Source organism: Gobio gobio, assembly GCF_949357685.1.
Source record: "Gobio gobio genome assembly, chromosome: 7".
NCBI classification, from domain to species: domain Eukaryota; kingdom Metazoa; phylum Chordata; class Actinopteri; order Cypriniformes; family Gobionidae; genus Gobio; species Gobio gobio.
The window spans coordinates 8,761,863-8,783,280 of record NC_137103.1 but is presented as its reverse complement, the minus strand read 5'-3'; the positions used below and the strand labels follow the sequence as shown (position 1 = coordinate 8,783,280).

The window sequence follows — 21,418 nt, the reverse complement described above, 5'->3', positions numbered from 1 at the left end:
GACATATGCACATTATTTGACAAAATCAAAGACCTGTGTTCTAGTTCTAGTATATGACCTGTAAAATACATTAACTGGTCACTGCAACATATTTTCTGGTAAAAACGGGAAAACAAACTACTGGTGCTTTAAGTCAACTCATTATAGCAGGAAATAGGGATTTTTGCCATTGAGATGACTGCGTTGGAGAAATGTCCCAATTATCCTTGAATTAACCACATGCAAAAATAGCTTTAATTAATAAATCACCATTAATCGGTTAGATTAGCATTAGCCCTTTTTTTGGTGATACAACAAAATCCTAATAAAAACAACAGACTAGTGCTGGAGTGTATTATCTAAATGTCTTTACTATAAATGAATACATATTTTGTTGATTATATATTTACATTTATATTTATAAATGATCAAAAGTTTTAAGTATAGGAAAGATTATATATATATATATATATATATATATATATATATATATATGGTAACACTTTACAATAAGGTTCATTAGTTAACATTAGTTAACATGAACTAATAATGAACTGCCCTTATAAAGCATTTATTTTATCTTTGTTAATGTTAATTTCAACATTTACTAATGCATTATTTAAATCTTGTTAACATTAGTTAATGCTCTGTGAACTAACATGAACAAACCATGAACAGCTGGATTTATATGAGCTAACGTTAACAAAGATGAACAAATACAGTAACAAATGTATTGCTCATGGTTATTTTATGTTACTTAATACATTAACTAATGTTTAATTAAACCTTTTTGTAAAGCATTTAACTGATACAAAGCTGTAATGTGAAATATTACAATTTAAAATAACTGTTTCCAGCATCATTACTAGTCTTCAGTGTCACATGATCCTTCAGAAATCAGTCTATCATGATGATTTGATACTAAAGAAATATTTATGATTATTATCAGTGTTCAAAACAGTTGTACTGTGATACATTGATTCTTTGATGAATAGGAAGTTCAAAAGAACAGCATTTTTTTTAAATCGAAGTCATAGAGAGAGAGAGAGAGAGAGAGAGAGAGAGAGAGAGAGAGAGAGAGAGAGAGAGAGAGAGAGAGAGAGAGAGAGAGAGAGAGAGTTGCTCCTTTGTATCGTTTGCTCCAGTCAGTCAGTCAGTCAGTGAGTCTGCAGTATTGCAGTGTTTCTCGGCTCTCGGGACGGCGGTGAAGCGTGAAGCCTCCACCAAACGACACTTTACGGCTTATTCCCCTCTAACAACAAATGAGGCCAACATTTGCCTAAACTTTCGGGGCGTCCTACTCTAGCGAACATTTAACGACAAACAAGGTACGGCGACTTTTACAGTTTCTCACTCACTATTGTTTAAGACAAAACTGCCTTCACTAAATGCATTATTCATTACACTCATTACACAAAGAAGAAAAAGTTTTATTGAGAAGCGTTTTTTCTTCTTCTGTAGGTTGAGCTTTATGTTGCTTTGAGGTTTATAAAGTGAAGTTCTCGAGTCATTGGCTGCTGGTTTCTGGATTAAGTGAAGTGCCAGTGGTTTTCCAGACCTGCTTGAGGGACAAAGGTCCTAACGCGTTGTTTTGGTTGTAATTGAAACCAGTTTTATTCTTGACTGTCAGGCTATGAAAACATCTCTGCCCTTTTGATTCATTCTGTGGTGTATTAATTACAGTATAGTTTCAGTTGTTGCTCATTCACTGCACTATGGTTTGCAAGCAATGACAGCTCAGTGGTGTGATTAGTTTTCAAACTTATGCAGAGCTGATTTGTGTTGAGCCCATCATAATTACAGCCATGCTAACTAGCAGATCACATTTCCAGAGAGAGAATAAGCATGCACCTCTCATTAGGATCTTAAAGTGCTCTGGACGCACAGATGGAAAGATCCTGCAGTGATGCTGCATTCCTGACGAGTTCAGAGGTTTGAGTTAGTGACAGATCTGAATCATAAAACACCCTCTGTGTCACAGACCCCAGCGCTCCTGACGGCACACACTACAAAACACAACAACAAACGTGTGTGTGTGTGTGTGTGTGTGTGTGTGTGGAGGGGCCAGGCTTAGTCCGGGTCCTTTCTCTTCACTCCTGTCTCACTTTCTTCACCTCTCTTACCCTCTCTCTCTCCCAGCAGGGACAGCATAATCTTTTTATGAAATTGGCACAGAAATATTTGCAGTGGAGCTGAAGTCTGAGAGCTGACGCTGTCAGGTAATTCTTTCATCAACTGTGAAATGCCTTTCAAATAGTGTGCTTGGATTGAGGCCCCAAGTTCTTAAATAAATCTGGGATACATTTCGATCTAGACCTGCTGAGAGAAAATAGCATCAAAATAACATAAGGTGACCAGATTTCTGAAATTGAAACCGGGGACATTTCCTATTTGAGTGGTCAAAATATTTTTTACTATCTTTTAATTAAAAAACAGCAACAATACATTTTTTTTTTGAATGATTTTGTTGTTGTTGTTGTTGTGGGCTCCCTATATTATTTTTAACATTAATAATTATTATAATTTAGTTTGATTATTACGATTTTTGGTCTGGATTGAATACAATTCAACGCACCCGCAAAAAAAACAACAAACAAACAATGAAACCAGTTAATAGTAACCATTATAAATAACAAGCAGTTCAAAACAATATTGACTTAACAAAAACACATTACAAAAATAAAACAACATATGATAAATAATCATTTTATTATTGCATTTAATATTTTTATTTTAACAAGTTTATACTATATATATTACTTATTATTATTTTTTTTACTGTTTTGTTACGTTTGTGCTTGAAAATAACTCTTACTATCCAATTGGTCTTGTTATTTTGCATTTTAGGCTTATTTTAAGCAGAAAGTATGTGTATTCTGCATATGTATTTGTTGCAGGTGTAATTGTTTAGGCTTTTTTTATAGTTCAGATGTGTGGTTAGTTAATCACTGCTTTGTGACTGCGGAACTCTCCAAGTCCCGCACCTGTTGAGGCTCTGTTATAAAGCACATACAAACAGTATTACTTTAATCTAAGATGAAGAGTTATTATACTACGGGTGATGAACGTTCTGAGTTGTGCAATTATTTTCTGGGAAATGCACAGCGAACGTAGTTCCAGGCAGCTCTCTTGACCACATTACAGTTCCATATCACTTCGCTATTGTTAACTGTAATAACGGAAAATTACAGGAATAAAAAAACATGACAGACAATTTTCCTAAAGTAAATTTTAATATTTATGGTGAATATAAAACACACAAGCTCTCTCTCTCTCTCTTTCTCTCTCTCTCTGTGTCTGTCGCTCTCGCTCTCTTTCTAATAACTTCATTAATAACTGGAGAATGCTATCAACGGCTCAAGCCTCTGTTAACAGCTTTAAAATGACGTTTCGGAACTAGCAATAGAGCCGTTGGATGAGACGCGAAAGAAATAGTCCTACTCACAATAGCAATTTAAGTACAAAAGCCAGACGAATCCCTTTAAATATATAATCGGATTGATGTCTTGAGGTGTGGTAACCGTAGTATAAGCAACACTTCACTTCGCGTCGTGACCTCATCACCACCTCGGGTGTCCATTATTTTACTAATAATTCAACGGCCCGTCATCAATTATTCCTTACGTATGTTACTACCTTGAAAGCGATAATGATGTTTCTTTTGATATCTGGCGATAATGGCGCTCTGCTCTCGGTTACGTTCTTCATGAAGTAACGTTAGTAGCGGCGCATGCGCGACCAAGTAGAGTCAGCGTATCTCACAGCGCCATCTGCTGGTGAAAATAATCACTACACGATTGCTCCTATAATCAGCAGCTGCTGTATTGTGACTGGGCGAAGCGTCTCGCCTGGGCTAAAGACAAAAAGGACTGGACTGCTGCTGAGTGGTCCAAAGTTACGTTCTCTGATGAAAGTAAATTTTGCATTTCCTTTTGTTGTATTTTTATACCGCTGTAACTCCCTAATACTCTACACCCGATAAGCCCTTTATTTCATATATTAATAAGAGGGCAATCTCACCTGTTTCCTGGGCATATCTGATGTAGTATCAAAGGTCCTCGGCGGTGTCCTGAGCTTACTCAGTCTCGGATTCCGTTGCACTAGACAGGTTACTAATATTCTTTTCAATGTATATTTATTCTATTGATTTATCATGGATAGATATACAAATACTTAGAAAAAAGGAAAAATGAATACTCTGAGTCTGGTCAAAGATTAATAAGGTTCACCACATTGGTTCCCCCATTTTACTTAATAAAAGTTTCAAAATAATACAAAGTACAATGTAAAACCGCATGAATTCGCTCCAAGGATCGGTAGCGAACCGCGGTGAAGGCCGCACGCGTTTAGTGTTTCAGCTGGAAGAATGGATTTGATTATAATATTCTTTATCTGACTCCATTTATCATAGTTGTTGCATTTAGAAGAGAATGCCAACTTGTTTGATCATTTATATTTGATAGTTAATCATACATTTAATCGTTCCGTTTTAACCCTTTGTTGCAATTATAACGTTCCACATTGGAGATAGTTAATAATTACAGATTAATTCAGAAAGGATCAAAATGTAACAATTTATTAACAATCAAGTAAATGTAAAATGTCAATTACATCATAGACATAAATCTCTTCTAAAAGGAAACACAAATTCTAGTTATGGTTACACTTAAAATAGTTTCAAATAGATGTAAACATAAACCCTTAATTATGCTCAGTAGGCCTCTGCCTAGAATGTTACCTGTGAGATAGAGAGAGAGAGAGAGAGAGAGAGAGAGAGAGAGCTAAAGAACAGCTCTCTCTAGAGAAAGCCAGAGAATCCAAAGAGAGCGAGCTACAGTTGAAATCCTCTTTTATCCTTTTCCCTGATGTCACCAAATTCAAATATGTCTCTTTTAAAACTGACCAATCAGACCAAACCATAAGACGTTTGAAAGTAACCAATCAGACCAAACTTCCCCCATTGTATCAAAGGTGTGAAAACCTTTTTGCCATCCAGCCATTCTTTTGTTCTTCTAACGCCAACTGGCCCTTCTGATGGCGTTAAGGGGGAAGGGGTTGAGTCAATTTCAATATCTAAATCACGACGATGGCTGCTAACAGCAAAGCAGATGATTTTGTTCTATTTCAAATATCTTTTATTATTTTCCACCTTACAGTTACAATAAACTCAAAAGATTAACAAAGTTCCAACAAAAAGAAATAACAGCGTAAAAATCTTCACCCGGGGTACGGCCCCGATCTTCTCTCAGCACCCTGCTTTATCCTCCGTCTGCGTGGGGCGGTTACAATCATAAAACAATTCCTAATATGGTAAGCATGATCCCTGGACAGTTTGCACACACTTGATATATTTGTCCGAGAATAAGATTAGCTTCATGTGGTTTACATTTGCCCGTGTCATGGCCTTATCTCTGTTTAACACCTTTAACTTCAGCCAGCCCTCTCCCCCATGTCTGCAAATAGTTTAACTGTTAAACAGACTACCCTGCATTTGACCTCATCCTCTAAGCACAAATACACTTCTAAAATTCAAAGAAATATAATAATTTCTTTATTAAAATATATCCACTCCTAAGATCTAAAGAGAAATAATAATAACATGTTTTATTTACGAGGCAAGTTTGGATGGTCCTGGGTGTCCAGAGATCCAAACTTCTCTCGTAACTTAACCATTTCACAATGTGAGCATTCAAAGTCACTATCAAACACAATATGTTTAATATCATCCATCATACGTTTGTTCATTTTCTCCATCTGCCTAATTAACCTAGTCAATTGTTTCTGTCTGGAAGCTCGTCCTGCTTTGAGTGACTCCATCCTTTCGGATGGCCTTGAATGTCCTTTTGTCTTTCTTTTCTTCTCTCCGACGATGTCTGTCATGTTCTGTTAGCAAATCAGCCATACATAGTTCACTTGTATTCATCAATTTTAACACACCTTTATCATTTCTGAGAAAACGTGTGACCGGAGATTCTTGGGAATTCGTAAATTGTAATTGTCCATTTCTGGCCAATTCAAGACTTTGGAAATCAGGGTCAACGCAGCCGTATACCATGAAGTTTTAGAGCACTAATAAAGTATAAAGTTGGTCAGCAGCAGGAAGCATGAAGTGCTCTAAAACTTCCTGGTATACGGCTGTGTTGACCTTGGACCTCAGAAAACACAGTGGACCAACACCAGCAGATGACATGGCACCCCAAACCATCACTGACTGTGGAAACTTTACACTGGCCCTCAAGTAACGTGGATTGTGTGCCTCTCCTCTCTTCCTCCAGACTCTGGGACCCTGATTTCCAAAGGAAATGCAAAATTTACTTTCATCAGAGAACATAACTTTGGACCACTCAGCAGCAGTCCAGTCCTTTTTGTCTTTAGCCCAGGCGAGACGTTTCTGACGCTGTCTGTTGTTCAAGAGTGGCTTGACACAAGGAGTGCGACAGCTGAAACCCATGTCTTGCACACGTCTGTGCGTAGTGGTTCTTGAAGCACTGACTCCAGCTGCAGTCCACTCTTTGTGAATCCACCCCACATGTTTGAATGGGTTTTGTTTCACAATCCTCTCCAGGGTGCGGTTATCCCTATTGCTTGTACACTTTTTTCTACCACATCTTTTCCTTCCCTTCGCCTCTCTATTAATGTGCTTGGACAAAGAGCTCTGTGAACAGCCAGCCTCTTTTGCAATGACCTTTTGTGTCTTGCCCTCCTTGTGCAAGGTGTCAATGGTTGACATTTGGACAACTGTCAGGTCAGCTTCTTCCCCATGATTGTGTAGCCTACAGAACTAGACTGAGAGACCATTTAAAGGCCTTCACAGGTGTTTTGAGTTCATTAGCTGATTAGAGTGTGGCACCAGGTGTCTTCAATATTGAACCTTTTCACAATATTCTAATTTTCTGAGATACTGAATTTGGGATTTTCCTTAGTTGTCAGTTATAATCATCAAAATTAAAAGAAATAAACATTTGAAATATATCAGTCTGTGTGTAATGAATGAATATAATATACAAGTTTCACTTTTTGAATGGAATTAGTGAAATAAATAAACTTTTTGATTATATTCTAATTATATGACCAGCACCTCAATTGCAAAAAAGCGCCCAATCACCATACAGCAGCTGCTGATTATAGGAGCAATTGTGTATTTTCACCAGCAGATGGCGCTGTGAGATACGCTGACTCTACTTGGTCGCGCATGCGCCGCTACTAACGTTACTTTATGAAGAACGTAACCGAGAGCAGAGCGCCATTATCGCCAAAAATCAAAAGAAACATCATTATCGCTTTCAAGGTAGTAACATACTAGCTATTCATGTTAAATTAAAGTAATACTGTTTGTATGTGCTTTATAACAGAGCCTCAACAGGTGCGGGACTTGGAGAGTTCCGCAGTCACAAAGCAGTGATTAACTAACCACACATCTGAACTATAAAAAAAGCCTAAACAATTACACTTGCAACAAATACATGTGCAGAATTCACATACTTTGTCCTTAAAATAAGCCTAAAATGCAAAATAACAAGACCAATTGGATAGTAAGAGTTATTTTCAAGCACAAATGTAACAAAACAGTAAAAAAAAAAAGTAATCTCTATAGAATAAACTTGTGAAAATAAAAATATTAAATATAATTATAAAATTATTATTTATCATAAATAATAAATGTTGTTTTATTTTTGTAATGTGTTTTTGTTTAGTCAATAGTGTTTTGAACTGCTTGTTATTTATAATAGGGGATAGGGAGTGATTCAGACAGTGCACTATATAGGGGATAGGGAGTGATTCAGACAGTGCACTATATAGGGGATAGGGAGTGATTCAGACAGTGCACTATATAGGGGATAGGGATCGTCTCGGTACCTTCGAGGAGTCTAACAACGCCCAATGGCAGTGCCAATGCCAATGCCATGGGCATGTGGAATTTGCATGCGTAACTCCGCCCCACCACTTGGGTATATAAGGAAGTACACTGGCAACATCGCATTATGTTATCTGCTGCGGAGCCAAGACTGAACTCCCGGCCGTTCCAGCAGTACAGCGGATGTGGCAAAGGGACGTTACGTCTCCGTTCCCTCCTCAGGGAACGAGGGTTACATATGTAACCGAGACGTTCCCTTTCGTTCAGTCACTACGACGTAACGTTAGTGACTAACGAATGGGGGTCCCAATACAGTGACGCCACTCGGCTGTCTTCCAGTGCCCTGCGTAAGTGTGAGTGCCCTGTTGTAAGACTAGTACGGATTAAGGACTCCCACTTATCACAGGAATACCAAGGGACACTGGGAAGCATATTCCAGTGGAGATATGTCAAAAATGCCTACCCGTAGGGAGGACTTAGAGAATACACATATGACCCGCTAAGGGCTGCATGTGGAGAAATCAGGGGTACCAGCCGAAAGTTGATTTTTAACCCCAGGAGTGGCACGGGACTTGCCAAGGGAAAGACTCACTGAGGAGGCTTACGGCGGAAATACACGTGTGAGGGTCGCCGGAGGGGAACCATGCACAGGGGGCACCTGGCCGGACACAAGGGTCTGGGCTCCAGACTAACTGGTGTCGGCGTCGACAGTGCTCGAGGAACTCAGGGCTTCCGGGAAGCTCACCTGAGGAGAATATTGCACGCATCCAGTCCGTGGAGTGGAATGGCGAGCAAGCAAAGACACCTGAGCCTAGTCTATTACCGGACACTAGTAGAGGCAAGTACATAGTCGGACACTGGCTCCACTCGGAGATTGTAGAATCTGGCGAATGTGTTGGGTGTCGCCCAGCCTGCAGCTCTGCAAATGTCTGTTAGCGAGGCGCCATGCGCTAGAGCCCAAGAGGATGCCACACTCCGAGTGGAGTGGGCCCTAACTCCAAGGGGGCACGGTCGACCCTGCTGCTGGTAAGCCAAAACAATGGTGTCCACTATCCAGTGAGACAGCCTTTGTTTTGAGTGAGCTCTTCCCTTCTGCTCCCAACCATAACAGACAAAGAGCTGGTCTGAGGTCCTGAAACACTGCGTCCTGTCTACGTAAGCGCGGAGAGCACATACTGGACAGAGCATTGCCAAGGCTGGGTCTGCCCCCTCCAAGGGCAGCGCTTGCAGGGCCGGGGTCTCAGGATCACGTGAGAGTTGGCCGGCCCGAACTCCAGGCACTCTTCGTCAACCGAAAATGCCTGCAGGTCCCCTACCCTCTTGATGGAGGCCAATGCGGTTAGGAGCGTTGTCTTCATAGACAAGAACTTAAGATCGACTGACCGCAAAGGCTCAAAGGTAGGCCTCTGCAGAGCATCTAAGACTACTGAGAGGTCTCAAGAGGGTACGAGGGGAGAGCGAGGAGGATTCAGTCTCCTGGCTCCCCTCAGGAACCTGATGACCAGGTCGTGCTGACTTACCTTTTTGTTCTCCAAGAGGTCGTGGTGGGCAGATATTGCGGCCACATATACTTTAAGGGTGGAGGGAGACAGCCTTCGCTCCAACCCTTCTTGGAGGAACGAGAGCACGGACCCGATCGGGCATTTCCAGGGGTCTTCTTGGCGGGAAGAACACCAGGTGACGAAGAGGTTCCACTTCAACACATAGGCATGCCGAGTGGACTCTGCCCTAGCGGAAGTGATGGTAGCCACCACCGGAGGTGGTAGGGTACTCAAACCTGCCGCGTCCCGTCCAGGAGCCACATGTGGAGGTTCCAGAGCTCGGGACGTGGGTGCCAGAGGGTGCCCTGTCTCTGAGTGAGGAGATCCTTCCTCAGAGGGATAGGCCAGGGAGGGGCTGTCGCAAGGAGTAAGAGTTCTGGGAACCAGGTCTGGCCGTGCCAATATGGGGCGACCAACATGAATTGCTCCTTGTCCTCCCTGATCTGGCACAGGACTCGTGCGAGAAGGCTCACTGGGGGGAACGCATATTTGCGCAGGCCCCGCGGCCAGCTGTGCGCCAGTGCATCCGGGCAGAGCGTGCCCTCGGTCAGGGAATAGAACAGGCTCCAATGGGAAGAGTCGTGGGAGGCAAACAGATCTACCTGTGCGTCACCGAACTGTTCCCAAATCAGCTGAACCGTCTGGGGGACCGGCTCGATCGCACCCTTCGACAGTAGGGTGGCAATCTTCGCACGCATGACAGGGGCATTGGCCCCGACCATAGTGCAGCGGACTCCCCGGAAGCGGGGAGGAGCCTGCACGAACTGAATCGCGTAGCCGCGCCTGACGGTCTTCGTAACCCAGCGGGACAGTCCCGGAAGCTGAAGCCAGGCTCCCATGAACTGCACCAGTGGGGTCATTCGGACCACAGGCGTACCCAGGGTGGGGCAGCGAGGCAGCGTTACCGGCCTGGACGTGGGAGGCGGAGCATCCCGGTGTGGGGGCACAGTTAACGGCTGCATCCTGACAGAGGAGACCAGGGAAGGACGCACGTTCCACTGGGGTCTGCTCTGAGAGGAGGCTGGCGACAGAGAGGGACGAGAGCAGCGTGGCCTGGGGGCGGCACACACTGCCGTCACCATTTTCTGTGGGCTCAGGGATGTGAATGTTAATTCTTTCTATAACCACATTAGGGTGCTGCTGACCCAGGTGCCAGCAGCTGAACAAAAGATTCTCCCCCGGCCCTCCACCGGGGGAAGGAGTGGCTCTGCTGCCATCTCCCTAAAATAATTTCCCATCCCTGAGCCGTCCGCATCAGGAGTGCCGCTTGGCCTGGCATTTAGCGGGGCGGCCTGGGCGGACTGGGGCGCCTTCCTATGGCGTCCTCCGTGACCCGGCCCGGGTGAAGGCTACTGCTGGGGAGGGGCGGCACGCAGCTCGTCCATGAGCCCTGGATCAGCTCCACTCTTGTGTATGTCCCTGAGCAACCGGGCCTGGTAGAACTGCAGAATTGCCATGGCATGCAACGAGGTGGCAGCCTGCCCCGCAGCTCTGTACGATTTCGCCAACAAGGTTGAACAGGCTTTGGAGGGGTGCTTAGGATCACCACGCCAGGTCGAAGCACTCTGAAGACACAGTTGCATCGCAACAGAACATTCGACTGGGGGGACCCCAGTGTACCCGTTGGCCTCGGCCCCATCGAGAGTGGAGAAGGCGGAGGAGGCCGCCGAACGGTCGCGGGAAGACAACGGGGACTTCCAGGACCGTGCAACCTCCTCGTGCAGCTCGGGGAAGAAAGGTATTGGGGGCGGGGACTGACGGGTGTAGAGCCGCGAGCGCTCAGGACAGGGCGGAGGGTTCCACTCTAGCCCGAGGCTCATGGCTGCCCGAGACAGCATGGCTGTCAGCTCCGGGTCCGACTCGGGCAATGCTGGCGCCCCCGGAGGTGGCTGCACAGCCGAGTCATCATCCTCGGAGGACTTGAGCCCACCTTGTGATGCGGTGACCGACATCGCATCATCCTCTGGAGCACCAAACGAGATGCACGGGGGGGCCGGAGCCGGGCTCGCGATCTCCGCCTGGACACTCACGAGTTGCGGTGCGCTAGAGGGGGGTGTGGCCCGAGGCATGAGCGTCGGGGCTTTGTTCCACACCGTCACCCTCAGGTCACCCTGGCCACCAGCCAAAGTACCGCCTCTCGAGATTGGGGTGTGGCAGAGGGGACTCTCACTTCTTTACGAAGATCCTCGAGTCTCGACCGCAGCACCGCGATGGTCATGTTCCTGCAGTGGGAACATGACGCATCCACAAACGCTGCCTGGGCATGCTGAAAGCCCAAGCATACCAGACAGTGATTGTGCCCATCAGAAGCTGACAACGACTGGCCGCACCCAGAAGTGCACGGGCGAGACATCCTGAAAAGGACGTGCCACGCGCAAGCGTGAGAGGAAAGCCTCGCAGTGACGCCGAAGCGCCCAGGGAAACACACACCAGCTGTCTAGCAGACCACTGCGCAGATCAGCAGGCAGGAAGTACTGTATGTGATCGCTGAAACGTGCCGTATACACCAACGCCACTGGAAAGCTGCTCATCTTGAAGGCTGACAAAGACTCAGTATCAGGCTTGAAGGAGTGAAGAGTAGTTCTTGGCTCCAAAGCAGAAACATAATGCGATGTTGCCAGCGTACTTCCTTATACCCACGCGGTGAGGCGGAGTTACGCATGCAAATTCCGCATGCCCATGGCATTGCCACTGCCATTGGGCGTTGTTAGACTCCTCGAAGGTAATTGGCTTCTAAGCGAAACCCCCATTCGTTAGTCACTAACGTTACGTTGTAGTGACTGAACGAAAGGGAACAGTCAGACAGTGCACTTTATAGGGGATAGGGAGTGATTCAGACAGTGCACTATTTAAGGGATAGGGAGTGATTCAGACAGTGCACTATATAAGGGATAGGGAGTGATTCAGACAGTGCACTATATAAGGGATAGGGAGTGATTCAGACAGTGCACTATATAGGAGATAGAGAACAATCAGACAGTGCACTGTATAGGGGATAGGGAGTGATTCAGACAGTGCACTGTATAGGGGATAGGGAGTGATTCAGACAGTGCACTGTATAGGAGATAGGGAGTGATTCAGACAGTGCACTGTATAGGGAATAGGGAGTGATTCAGACAGTGCACTGTATTGGGGATAGGGAGTGATTCAGACAGTGCACTGTATAGGGAATAGGGAGTGATTCAGACAGTGCACTGTATTGGGGATAGGGAGTAATTCAGACAGTGCACTGTATAGGGGATAGGGAGTAATTCAGACAGTGCACTGTATAGGGGATAGGGAGTAATTCAGACAGTGCACTGTATAGGAGATAGGGAGCGATTCCGAAATATGCTTTCTATTGGGGCGAATGAAGTCTGATTTCACGTTAGTGTCACGTGAACCGCCGCAGCTCCAGTCCAGAGACACGATAGAAGAGCTCAAGACTCAGAAGCAAGTTTGCTTTTTTATGTCACATTTGCTTTTGTTAACACTCTCATTAGCCCTGTTTACATTTACCGTAGTGTAAATGCTCATGTGGTCGATTGTGCTCGAACAGCCACAAAAGACCGTCTATTCTCCGTGTACTGACCTAACGCTAACATTATGAGAAGCGCACTAGCCAGACGGTATTTAACCTTTGTCGGCTGAAGACACAATTTTGGTTTGAAGATGAAAAACACAATGTTCTCTCTCCATTCCTGATTTCTAACACAGACTCACAGCGTTCGGCTGGTCTTGCGGCTGTCAAAGCAGAAACTAAAGCTGATGCTCTCTGTTTGTTTTTCTGTCGTCTCCGCTCTAGTTCATATGTAAATTGCGTGAGTTTATTTCATCCATTACATCGAAAGATCTGAAAAGCCCATACATTTACCCACCCATAGACCCTCCACCCAAAGATATCAGGACAGAAGTGATTTAGTGTAGGTAGTACAGTTACATTTTTTTCGAACACGAGAGCATTAAGATTTCCCCGGACATTTAATTTGTATAAAACCTTGTCATATTAGCGTTCATCAGTCTTCAGCACCACTCAGCGGACGTTTCTCACAACGCAATATTATTTTGCTGAAACTGCCATGTTTTTCCTATGAGTCTGGGTTTTCTGTTTGCTTGAACATCCCAAGCTCCCTTACACAGGAACATTGGATCAACCAATGGTGTGTTGCTATCTGCTTGACTGACCAATGGCAGATTGGGGGAGTGTTCTGAGGAAAAATGTTTGATAATTTTTGCAATTTCGCCCGGTGGCACCGAAATTACATCACCTTTAAACAATTCATTAAAACAACAGATATAAAGAGATTTGTAATTGTTCTTTCCCATTTTGTCTCCAGGATGTTGACACAAGAAGACATGGACTACGAAAACGACACTTACGAATACATGGAGTACGGCTATGTAGAGGAGGCCAAGGCTGACGGCTACACTCAGAGAGAGGCTCTCCACATCATCTCGGTGATCATCTACAGCCTGGCGTTTTCTCTGGGCGTAATTGGGAATGGCATGGTGATCTGGGTGACTGCGTTCAAAAGCAAAAGGACGGTGAACAGCGTTTGGCTGCAGAATCTGGCCATCGCCGACTTTGTGTTTGTGCTTTTCCTTCCGTTCTCCATCGACTACGTGCTGCGAGACTTCCACTGGCTCTTTGGGAAGACCATGTGCAAGCTGAACTCCTTCGTGTGCACCATGAACATGTACGCCAGCGTGCTGTTTCTCACCGTGCTGAGTTTGGATCGCTACATCTCGCTGATCCACCTGAGCTGGTCGGAAAGGTATCGAAACGTCCGGCGGGCCTGGTGGGTGTGCGCGCTGATTTGGTTCACGTCCTGCTGTTTGAGCTGTCCGGCCCTGATATTCCGTGACGTGATCCAACACAACGGGAAGATTGTGTGTTTTAACAACTTTCATGATGAGAGCAGGCACATGGTAGCGGTGAGGCACATTGCGTTGGTGTCTCTCCGCACCACCGTGGGCTTTCTGCTTCCGCTTGCCACCATCACCGTGAGCGGCGTCCTTTTGGCTGTTAAGATGCGCCAGTCCAACTCGGTGCGCTTGACCAGCTTTTCCAGAACAGTCTCCGCCGTGATTCTTGCCTTCTTCCTGTGCTGGGTGCCGTTCCACACGTTCAGCCTGATGGAGCTGAGCATGCACCACACCACCTACCTGCACACCGTGCTCACCGTGGGCTTCCCCCTCGCCACCAGCCTGGCCTTCTTCAACAGCTGCGTCAACCCCATTCTCTACGTACTGCTCACCAAGAAGGTGCGCAAATTGGTGTGGCGGTCGTGCTTGAACTTCACCAAGAGCTCGCTGAGAGAGCTGAGTCAATCTGTGTCCGCCACGGAGTTAGACTCAGCACTGGTCAGCTGCACTCCTGAAGAGCCCATGGCCAGCTCCTCCATCTGATGGGCTCGGACGTCACTCCCAACTCACCTGAACTCAAGGAAGCCATAGAGCTCCAACTGGACTGAAAGTAGATTCTGACTGATTGGTTGGGAAATACTGTCTTTTAAAGAATCAGACCAATGTTAGTCGCGTGTAGAGCAGAAACAGCGCAGCGTTTTCAAGCGTTTTTATTAAACAAAATATTGTATTAAGTCTAGGGGTTTAAATAATAAAGATAATACATGAAAAACAGTAAATAAGCAAAACAAGTTGACGGTCCAGCTCCGGAGCACCGAAGCATTAATGCAAGTGCTTTTAGAAAATGAGCTTCACATTTCCTCCAAAAACAGGCCCCATTCACTGCCATTATAAGAGCCTCACTGTACACTCACAGTTTTTTAAGGAAAAAACAAGGGAGTAGTCAAAATAATTTTTGGCGTCAATGGTAATCAACATTATGGCACAAATGCTCTTGACTGGCATTGACTTGGGAATGAGAATATTCCTTTAACTATAAACTTGTTCAACTAATGTTCAGTACTAGGACACTCACATTGTTACCACATGTTTTGTGAGATGATTCATCAAAACACGGAGGATGCTGAAAACATCTGAGTCAACTTTAGTTCTTTACTTGAAATACTGTATAAAAGGCAAAAAGTAGCTGAGGAAAGTGCAAAAAGAAGAAGGGACATAGCTGTAACTTGTAGTTTAGATTAGTAAGTAAGTACATTTAATTTATAGCACATTTAACCTCTTAAGCTCTGGGACCATTTTTGGGATTTCCGCCTGGATTTGGACGACCCAAATTGAAAAGCTTCTCATACTCACATACAGTGGTCTCTAAATACTCAATTTTGGTGTCATTTTAAAGGAAACCCTTTGAACTTTCATAAACCACTGCTAAAAGTGATAAACATGTGAGTATATGTTGTCGCTATGTTGTCATTTTTGAAAGTGTATATCTCAGGCCCTGTGTGCTCTAGCACCCTGCAGACAGTTTGGGCTGTTTCCACTAGATTCCAGAAAATACTGGATTTTCATATGCTGGAAACAGCCCAAATTGTCTGCAGGGTGCTAGAGCTCACAGGGCCTGAGGTATACACTTTCAACAATGAATTTATAACCCAAAAAATCAAAAACGCCTCTTTTGTTTGTCTGTTTTTTTGTATATTTTATGTTTATTATATCAAACACAACATATACTATAATATTTCTCACTATCAGAAGTGTTTTTTGAGGGTTTTCTGTAAAAAAGACACAGAAATATTGCAGGGTATGGGGGTGGAAATTACATAAAAAAGGTCATATTATTCCATTCAGATTCATTTGAATAAATCTTGCATACATGATCCAGACAAAAATCTTTTTTCCAGTATTTTCTGGAATCCCTGTAAAGGGTCCGCAGAGTTTACGTGGATTTATTAAACATAGCACAGCTATCCAAAGTGTTGAAAGAAATAAAACAGACAGTAAAACAGAAGTATGATAATATTAGGGAATAGAGATACGTTTTCAATTTTGATTTAAAAAATGGTAATGGACGGTGCAAGGCGGATGTCCAGAGTAGATTCTGACTGATTGGTTGGGAAATACTGGCTTTTAAAGATGCAGACCAATGTTAGTCGCGTGTGGAGCAGAAACAGCGCAGCGTTTTCAGGTCTTCCCGCTTAGGTCCCTCCAGCACTGGAAAGCTTTTCTAATATTAACGCATGTCTTAAAGCTATTGCCTGATCATAACCCCAGTGGTATTCCTCTGAGCTTTTCACTTTTGTAATGTCTCTCAGTCTCAGCCATCGGTCTTGCTCACGCTCTCTCCTCCCCATCAGGATTGGACACGCCCCCTTCTGCTGATTGGCCACAAGTGTGTTTTGGTGGTCGGTCCAATCCACTTTCAGCAGCGTCTTTTAGAGCGTATGCAGTACATTACAGTAAATATGATTTTAATGCATCATCTCTTTTTTATTAAGTTCTAAATATACAGACGTGGACAAAATTGTTGCCACCTGTGGTAAACAGGAACAAAAAAGTCTGTGAAAATAAATCTGCATCGTTAATCTTTTTGATCTTTTATTAAAAAGATTTGCACAAATGTAACCTTTCATTGAAGTAAAATAATTGAAAGTGGGGGGTAAATCACATTATTGGCCATAATTATTGGCACCCTTTAAATACTTTTTGCCAAGATAAGTCTTCTCCTATAATGCCTGATGAGTTTGGAGAACATCAGAGATCATTCCTCCACACAGAATCCCTCCAGATCCTTCAGATTCACAGATCTTCTATAGGGTTCAGGTCAGGGACTGGGACGGCCATGGCCATTGTGTGTTGATTTTGAGTGTTTGTTTTGGATCGTTGTGCTGAGGGAAGATCCAACCACGGCCCATTATCAGATTTCTAGCAGAGGCCGTCAGGTTCTGTTGGTATTTGCTAGAATCCATGATGCCATGTGTCTGAACAAGATGTCCAGGAACTACAGCAAAAACATAGGCCCACAGCATTAAAGATCCAGCGGTGTATTTTTAACTGTGGACGTGGGGGACTTTTTATCCCTGTTTACACCAAACACATCTGGTGTGTTTGCTGCCAAAAAGCTCTTTTTATAGTTTCATCTGAGCACAGAATCAGGTCCCGTCTGAAGGTCCGACCACTGAATACACTGGATACACTTGTTTCTGGATGAGCAAGGAGGAATTTTCTGGAAACCCTCCCAAACAACATGTGGTGATGTAGGGGCTGTGTGAATTTTTTTTTGTTGTCTTTCTGACCCCAAGACTCAACTAATTTCTGCGATTCTCCATCTGTGATCTTGGCGAGTCTTTGTCCACTCAAACTCTGCATCAGGACGATAGACACACGTCCTCTTCCAGATTCACAACATCTTTAGTGGATTGAACTTCTTAATTATTGTCCTGATGGTGAAATGGGGATTTTCAGTGCTTTAGCTGTTTTCCTACAGACATTTTCTGTTTTGTGAAGCTCAATCGTCTTTTGCTGCACATCAGAACTATATTCTGTGGTTTGGCCTTTGTGTTTCCTCATATTTATACTCCTGTCAAAACAAGACGTCATAGCTGGACAATTTCATGCTCCTCGTCACCCTGGTGTGCTAATGTGAATGGAATTATACTTCAGAGATATTTTACTTATAAGAATTTCTAGGGGTAATGATAATTGTGGCCATATGTGTTAGAGAAATCTTTTTTTTTTCCATAATGTGATTTCCCCCATTTTCATTTCAATTAAAGTTTTTTTTTTTTTTTTTTAAATGATAGATCAAAAGGATTAACAATGGCGATTTATTTTCACAGACTTTTTTGGGCATATTTACCAAGGGAACCAACACTTCTGTCCATGTCTGTGTGTGTGTGTGTGTGTGTGTGTGTGTGTGTGTGTGTGTGTGTGTGTGTGTGTGTGTGTGTGTGTGTGTGTGTGTGTGTGTGTGTGTGTGTGTGTGTGTGTGTGTGTGTGTGTGTGTGTGTGTGTGTGTGTGTGTGTGTGTGTGTGTGTGTGTGTGTGTGTGTGTGTGTGTGTGTGTGTGTGTGTGTGTGTGTGTGTGTGTGTGTGTGTGTGTGTAGATAGTTTCTTCTCTAACCATCTCTTTTATATTAAGTACTATATATATATGTAATAATAATGATCATATATATAGTTTCTCCTGTAACTATATGAAAGGAATAAATATACCTTTCTCTACAAAGTGTTTTTGAACATTTCTGATGGTGTGTCCCAATTTGCATACTAATGCACTATTCTGTGTCGTTTTGTAATATACATTTTAAAAAATCCCAAAAGAAACCGTGCACTTTAAATACCTGGGTGATGCACTTAATTAACCGAAAAAATAAAGTGTGTGGAATGTTGGACACGTCATGTAGTCGACTGTCACAGCTTTAATTATGTAGCCGTTGAGTATACAGTGTATAAGTGCATAGTGTGTAAGTGCATAGTGTGTAAGTGCATAGTGTGTAAGTGTATAATGTGTCATTTGGGACGTAACTTGAGAGTAAACTCTTAGAAGAAAAGGTTCTATATAGAACGTTAAGGATATGCTTCATATATAGAACCTTTTAGGAAGTCCCATCTTGGGATAATTTTTTTAATATACTAATTTTATTTAAATAACTTTTTATTTTAAATAAATTATATGAATCAGGCAGGTTGTAAACATTCTTTATCACTAGAAAAAAATGAAATAACCCATTAAACATGAAAGTATTTATGCAATCTCATTATGTAGAACCTTTTTGGGTGAAGAGTTCTAGCCCTAGAGTTCTAGAACCGCACTGAAGATTGTAACACTGAGGAATGACGTTTGAAAGGACTTTAACATTGCACACTGTAACTGAATTAATAAAGTTAGTAATAAAGTGCTCATTCTAATGTTTTATAATTATTCTACTTTATAAGTTATTAAATAAAAGCACAACAACATTACATTTTAACAACATTTGTGACATACAATTATTTGTTTCCTTTAAGAAAAAGCACAAATCTGGGTTACAGTGAGGAATTTATAATTATGGAAGCTTGTGTCCTCTACAGAATAAAAATAAAGTTAATTGTGACCTTTTATCTCACAATTCAGACTTTTTTAATTTTTAGAATTGTGTGACACACTTTTTGTTACATTCTGGCTCAAGGAAGTAACAAAAAAAAGGCATCAAAGTCCAAAAATATATTTAAAAAAATATTTTATTAAGTCTAGGGGTTTAAATAATAAAGATAATAAAAGCTGCGAGCAGCGATGACGGGCCCAAGCCAGTGGCATCAGCTTAACTGTGTATGGCAGGCAATAGGCATTTAAAATGGGAAAACCTAAAAAGGACTATGTCAAAGTCATCTGAATTCACCACATTAACTGCAGCAGTTGGTGCTGCTATGAACACAAACCACAACAGCCACATCTATGAGATCAATTAAATTTAGTATTCATTCATTTCATGTCAGATGATGTTAATGGTCAATTTCAAATGAGTGCAGAATACTGTTCGAATGCTGACGTTGTATTATCCTCACACTTCTCTTCATGTGTTTTTGACCAATCTTAATGCACCAAAAAACGTGCTTTCATTTCAATATGTGTGGCATCCAATAAAAATTGTTAATGAAAAAATTTATAAATGGAGCCAAATCACAGAAACCGCAGCAATGATTTTAATATCAGTGTCAGGTAAGAGTAAAATGCATGTCTACATTTTATGGAAGTTTATTATAAACCGCCACTTTTAGAAAATCGTGTGAAATAATTTTTTTTTTAATATAAATTTGAATTATATCAGTAAATAATTAAAGACGTGTCAAAATTGATCTTTGCAAACACAGCACATGACCTTCTGTAAAGCACACACATTCCTTTGTTAAATTGTAACTCAAATGTAGAAAATTAGTCCTGTCTGAATGGTGATAAAGTGTCATAGTTTAATTTCAAATGTGTTGTTATCATTTGCTGCAATATGATTTTAAATCCGTTAAATGTAAAAGAACTATATCAAAGTCATCTTAATATGCCACATTTACTGCAGCAAATATGATCCATGAGATCAAATAAATAAATATATTGATCTGAAAAATAGTACATTCATTTTAAACTCATCCAGGTTCAATTACCGGATATACAATCTTTATTTAATTTAAATCAAAGAATGATTTTACAAGATATGAGACAGTTTCTGTTTCCCTTTTTTGTCCTTATTTAATCCCTCGCCATGGCAACACCGTTTGAGGTATACAATATCCGTTCGCATTTTAGCATCTTCTGTATCTTTGTTTCATGTTGACCGAGTTTGGTGGAGATTGAATAAATCGCCTACGAGGAGAATGTAAAAACTCAGAGCCTGATTATTCAAAATTTGCACATTCAAACCAAAATATCTGACTTCCTGTTGGTTGGAGCTAATGACTATAAATTAGAAAGTTGTCCGGCTTGAAGAGAACAATATATGTACCGAGTTTGGTGACTGTAGATAAAACTAACCCCCCCACTTTTGTCAAAAGTTGGTGCTACTGAGCCCCTCCACCACGCCCGTTTCTGAGGCTTTGCCCATGTCTACTGACTGACATCTCTGAAATCCTTAGGGGAACAATAGGGCCTTTCGCCCTTTCAGTGCTTGGGCGTTAAATGAACAGCAGGAAATAAGCAAAACAAGTTGACGGTCCAGCTCCAGAGCACAGAAGCGTTAAAGCAAGTGCTTTTAGAAAATGAGCTTCACATTTCTTCCACAAACAGGCCCCATTCACTGACATTATAAGAGCCTCACTGTACACTCACAGTTTTTAAGATAAAAACAAGGGAGTAGTCAAAATAATTTTTGTGGTCAATGGTAATCAACATTATGGCACAAATGCTCTTGACTGGCATTGACTATAAACTATAAACTTGTTCAACTAATGTTCAGTACTAGGACACTCACATTGTTACCACATGTTTTGTGAGATGATTCATCAAAACACAGAGGATGCTGAAAACATCTGAGTCAACTTTAGTTCTTTACTTGAAATACTGTATAAAAGGCAAAAAGTAGCTGAGGAAAGTGCAAAAAGAAGAAGGAACATAGCTGTAACTTGTAGTTTAGATTAGTAAGTACTTTTAATTTATAGCACATTTAACCTCTTGAGCTCTGGGACCATTTTGGGGATTTCCGCCTGGATTTGGCCACAGTGGTCTCTAAATACA

At 42.4% G+C, this 21,418-nt stretch overlaps 1 protein-coding gene across 7 annotated transcripts; it reads left to right on the top strand.

Moving 5' to 3' along the window:
• Positions 1 to 1,120: 1,120 nt before the first annotated feature.
• On the top strand, positions 1,121 to 20,555 carry cmklr2 (chemerin chemokine-like receptor 2). Of its 7 annotated transcripts, none has more exons than XR_013816877.1 (4): positions 1,121 to 1,307; positions 2,119 to 2,198; positions 13,692 to 18,602; positions 18,701 to 20,555. XR_013816877.1 is itself a non-coding variant. In XM_079821622.1 (3 exons), exon 3 carries the CDS (start codon positions 13,693 to 13,695, stop codon positions 14,761 to 14,763), a length of 1,071 nt encoding a protein of 356 aa, XP_079677748.1. In that variant the 5' UTR covers positions 1,121 to 1,307; positions 2,119 to 2,198; position 13,692; the 3' UTR covers positions 14,764 to 20,555. The 7 variants fall into 7 exon arrangements, 3 of the variants coding, with proteins under 3 accessions (XP_079677748.1, XP_079677749.1, XP_079677750.1); XR_013816880.1 differs by lacking the exon at positions 18,701 to 20,555 and adding an exon at positions 18,671 to 18,682; XR_013816879.1 differs by having other exon boundaries at positions 1,123 to 1,307; positions 13,692 to 15,719; positions 15,816 to 20,555.
• Positions 20,556 to 21,418: the final 863 nt, after the last annotated feature.

Excerpts from the sequence above, each read along its gene's own strand:
- cmklr2 (XM_079821622.1), top strand. The coding sequence starts at position 13,693 with ATGTTGACACAAGAAGACATGGACTACGAAAACGACACTTACGAATAC.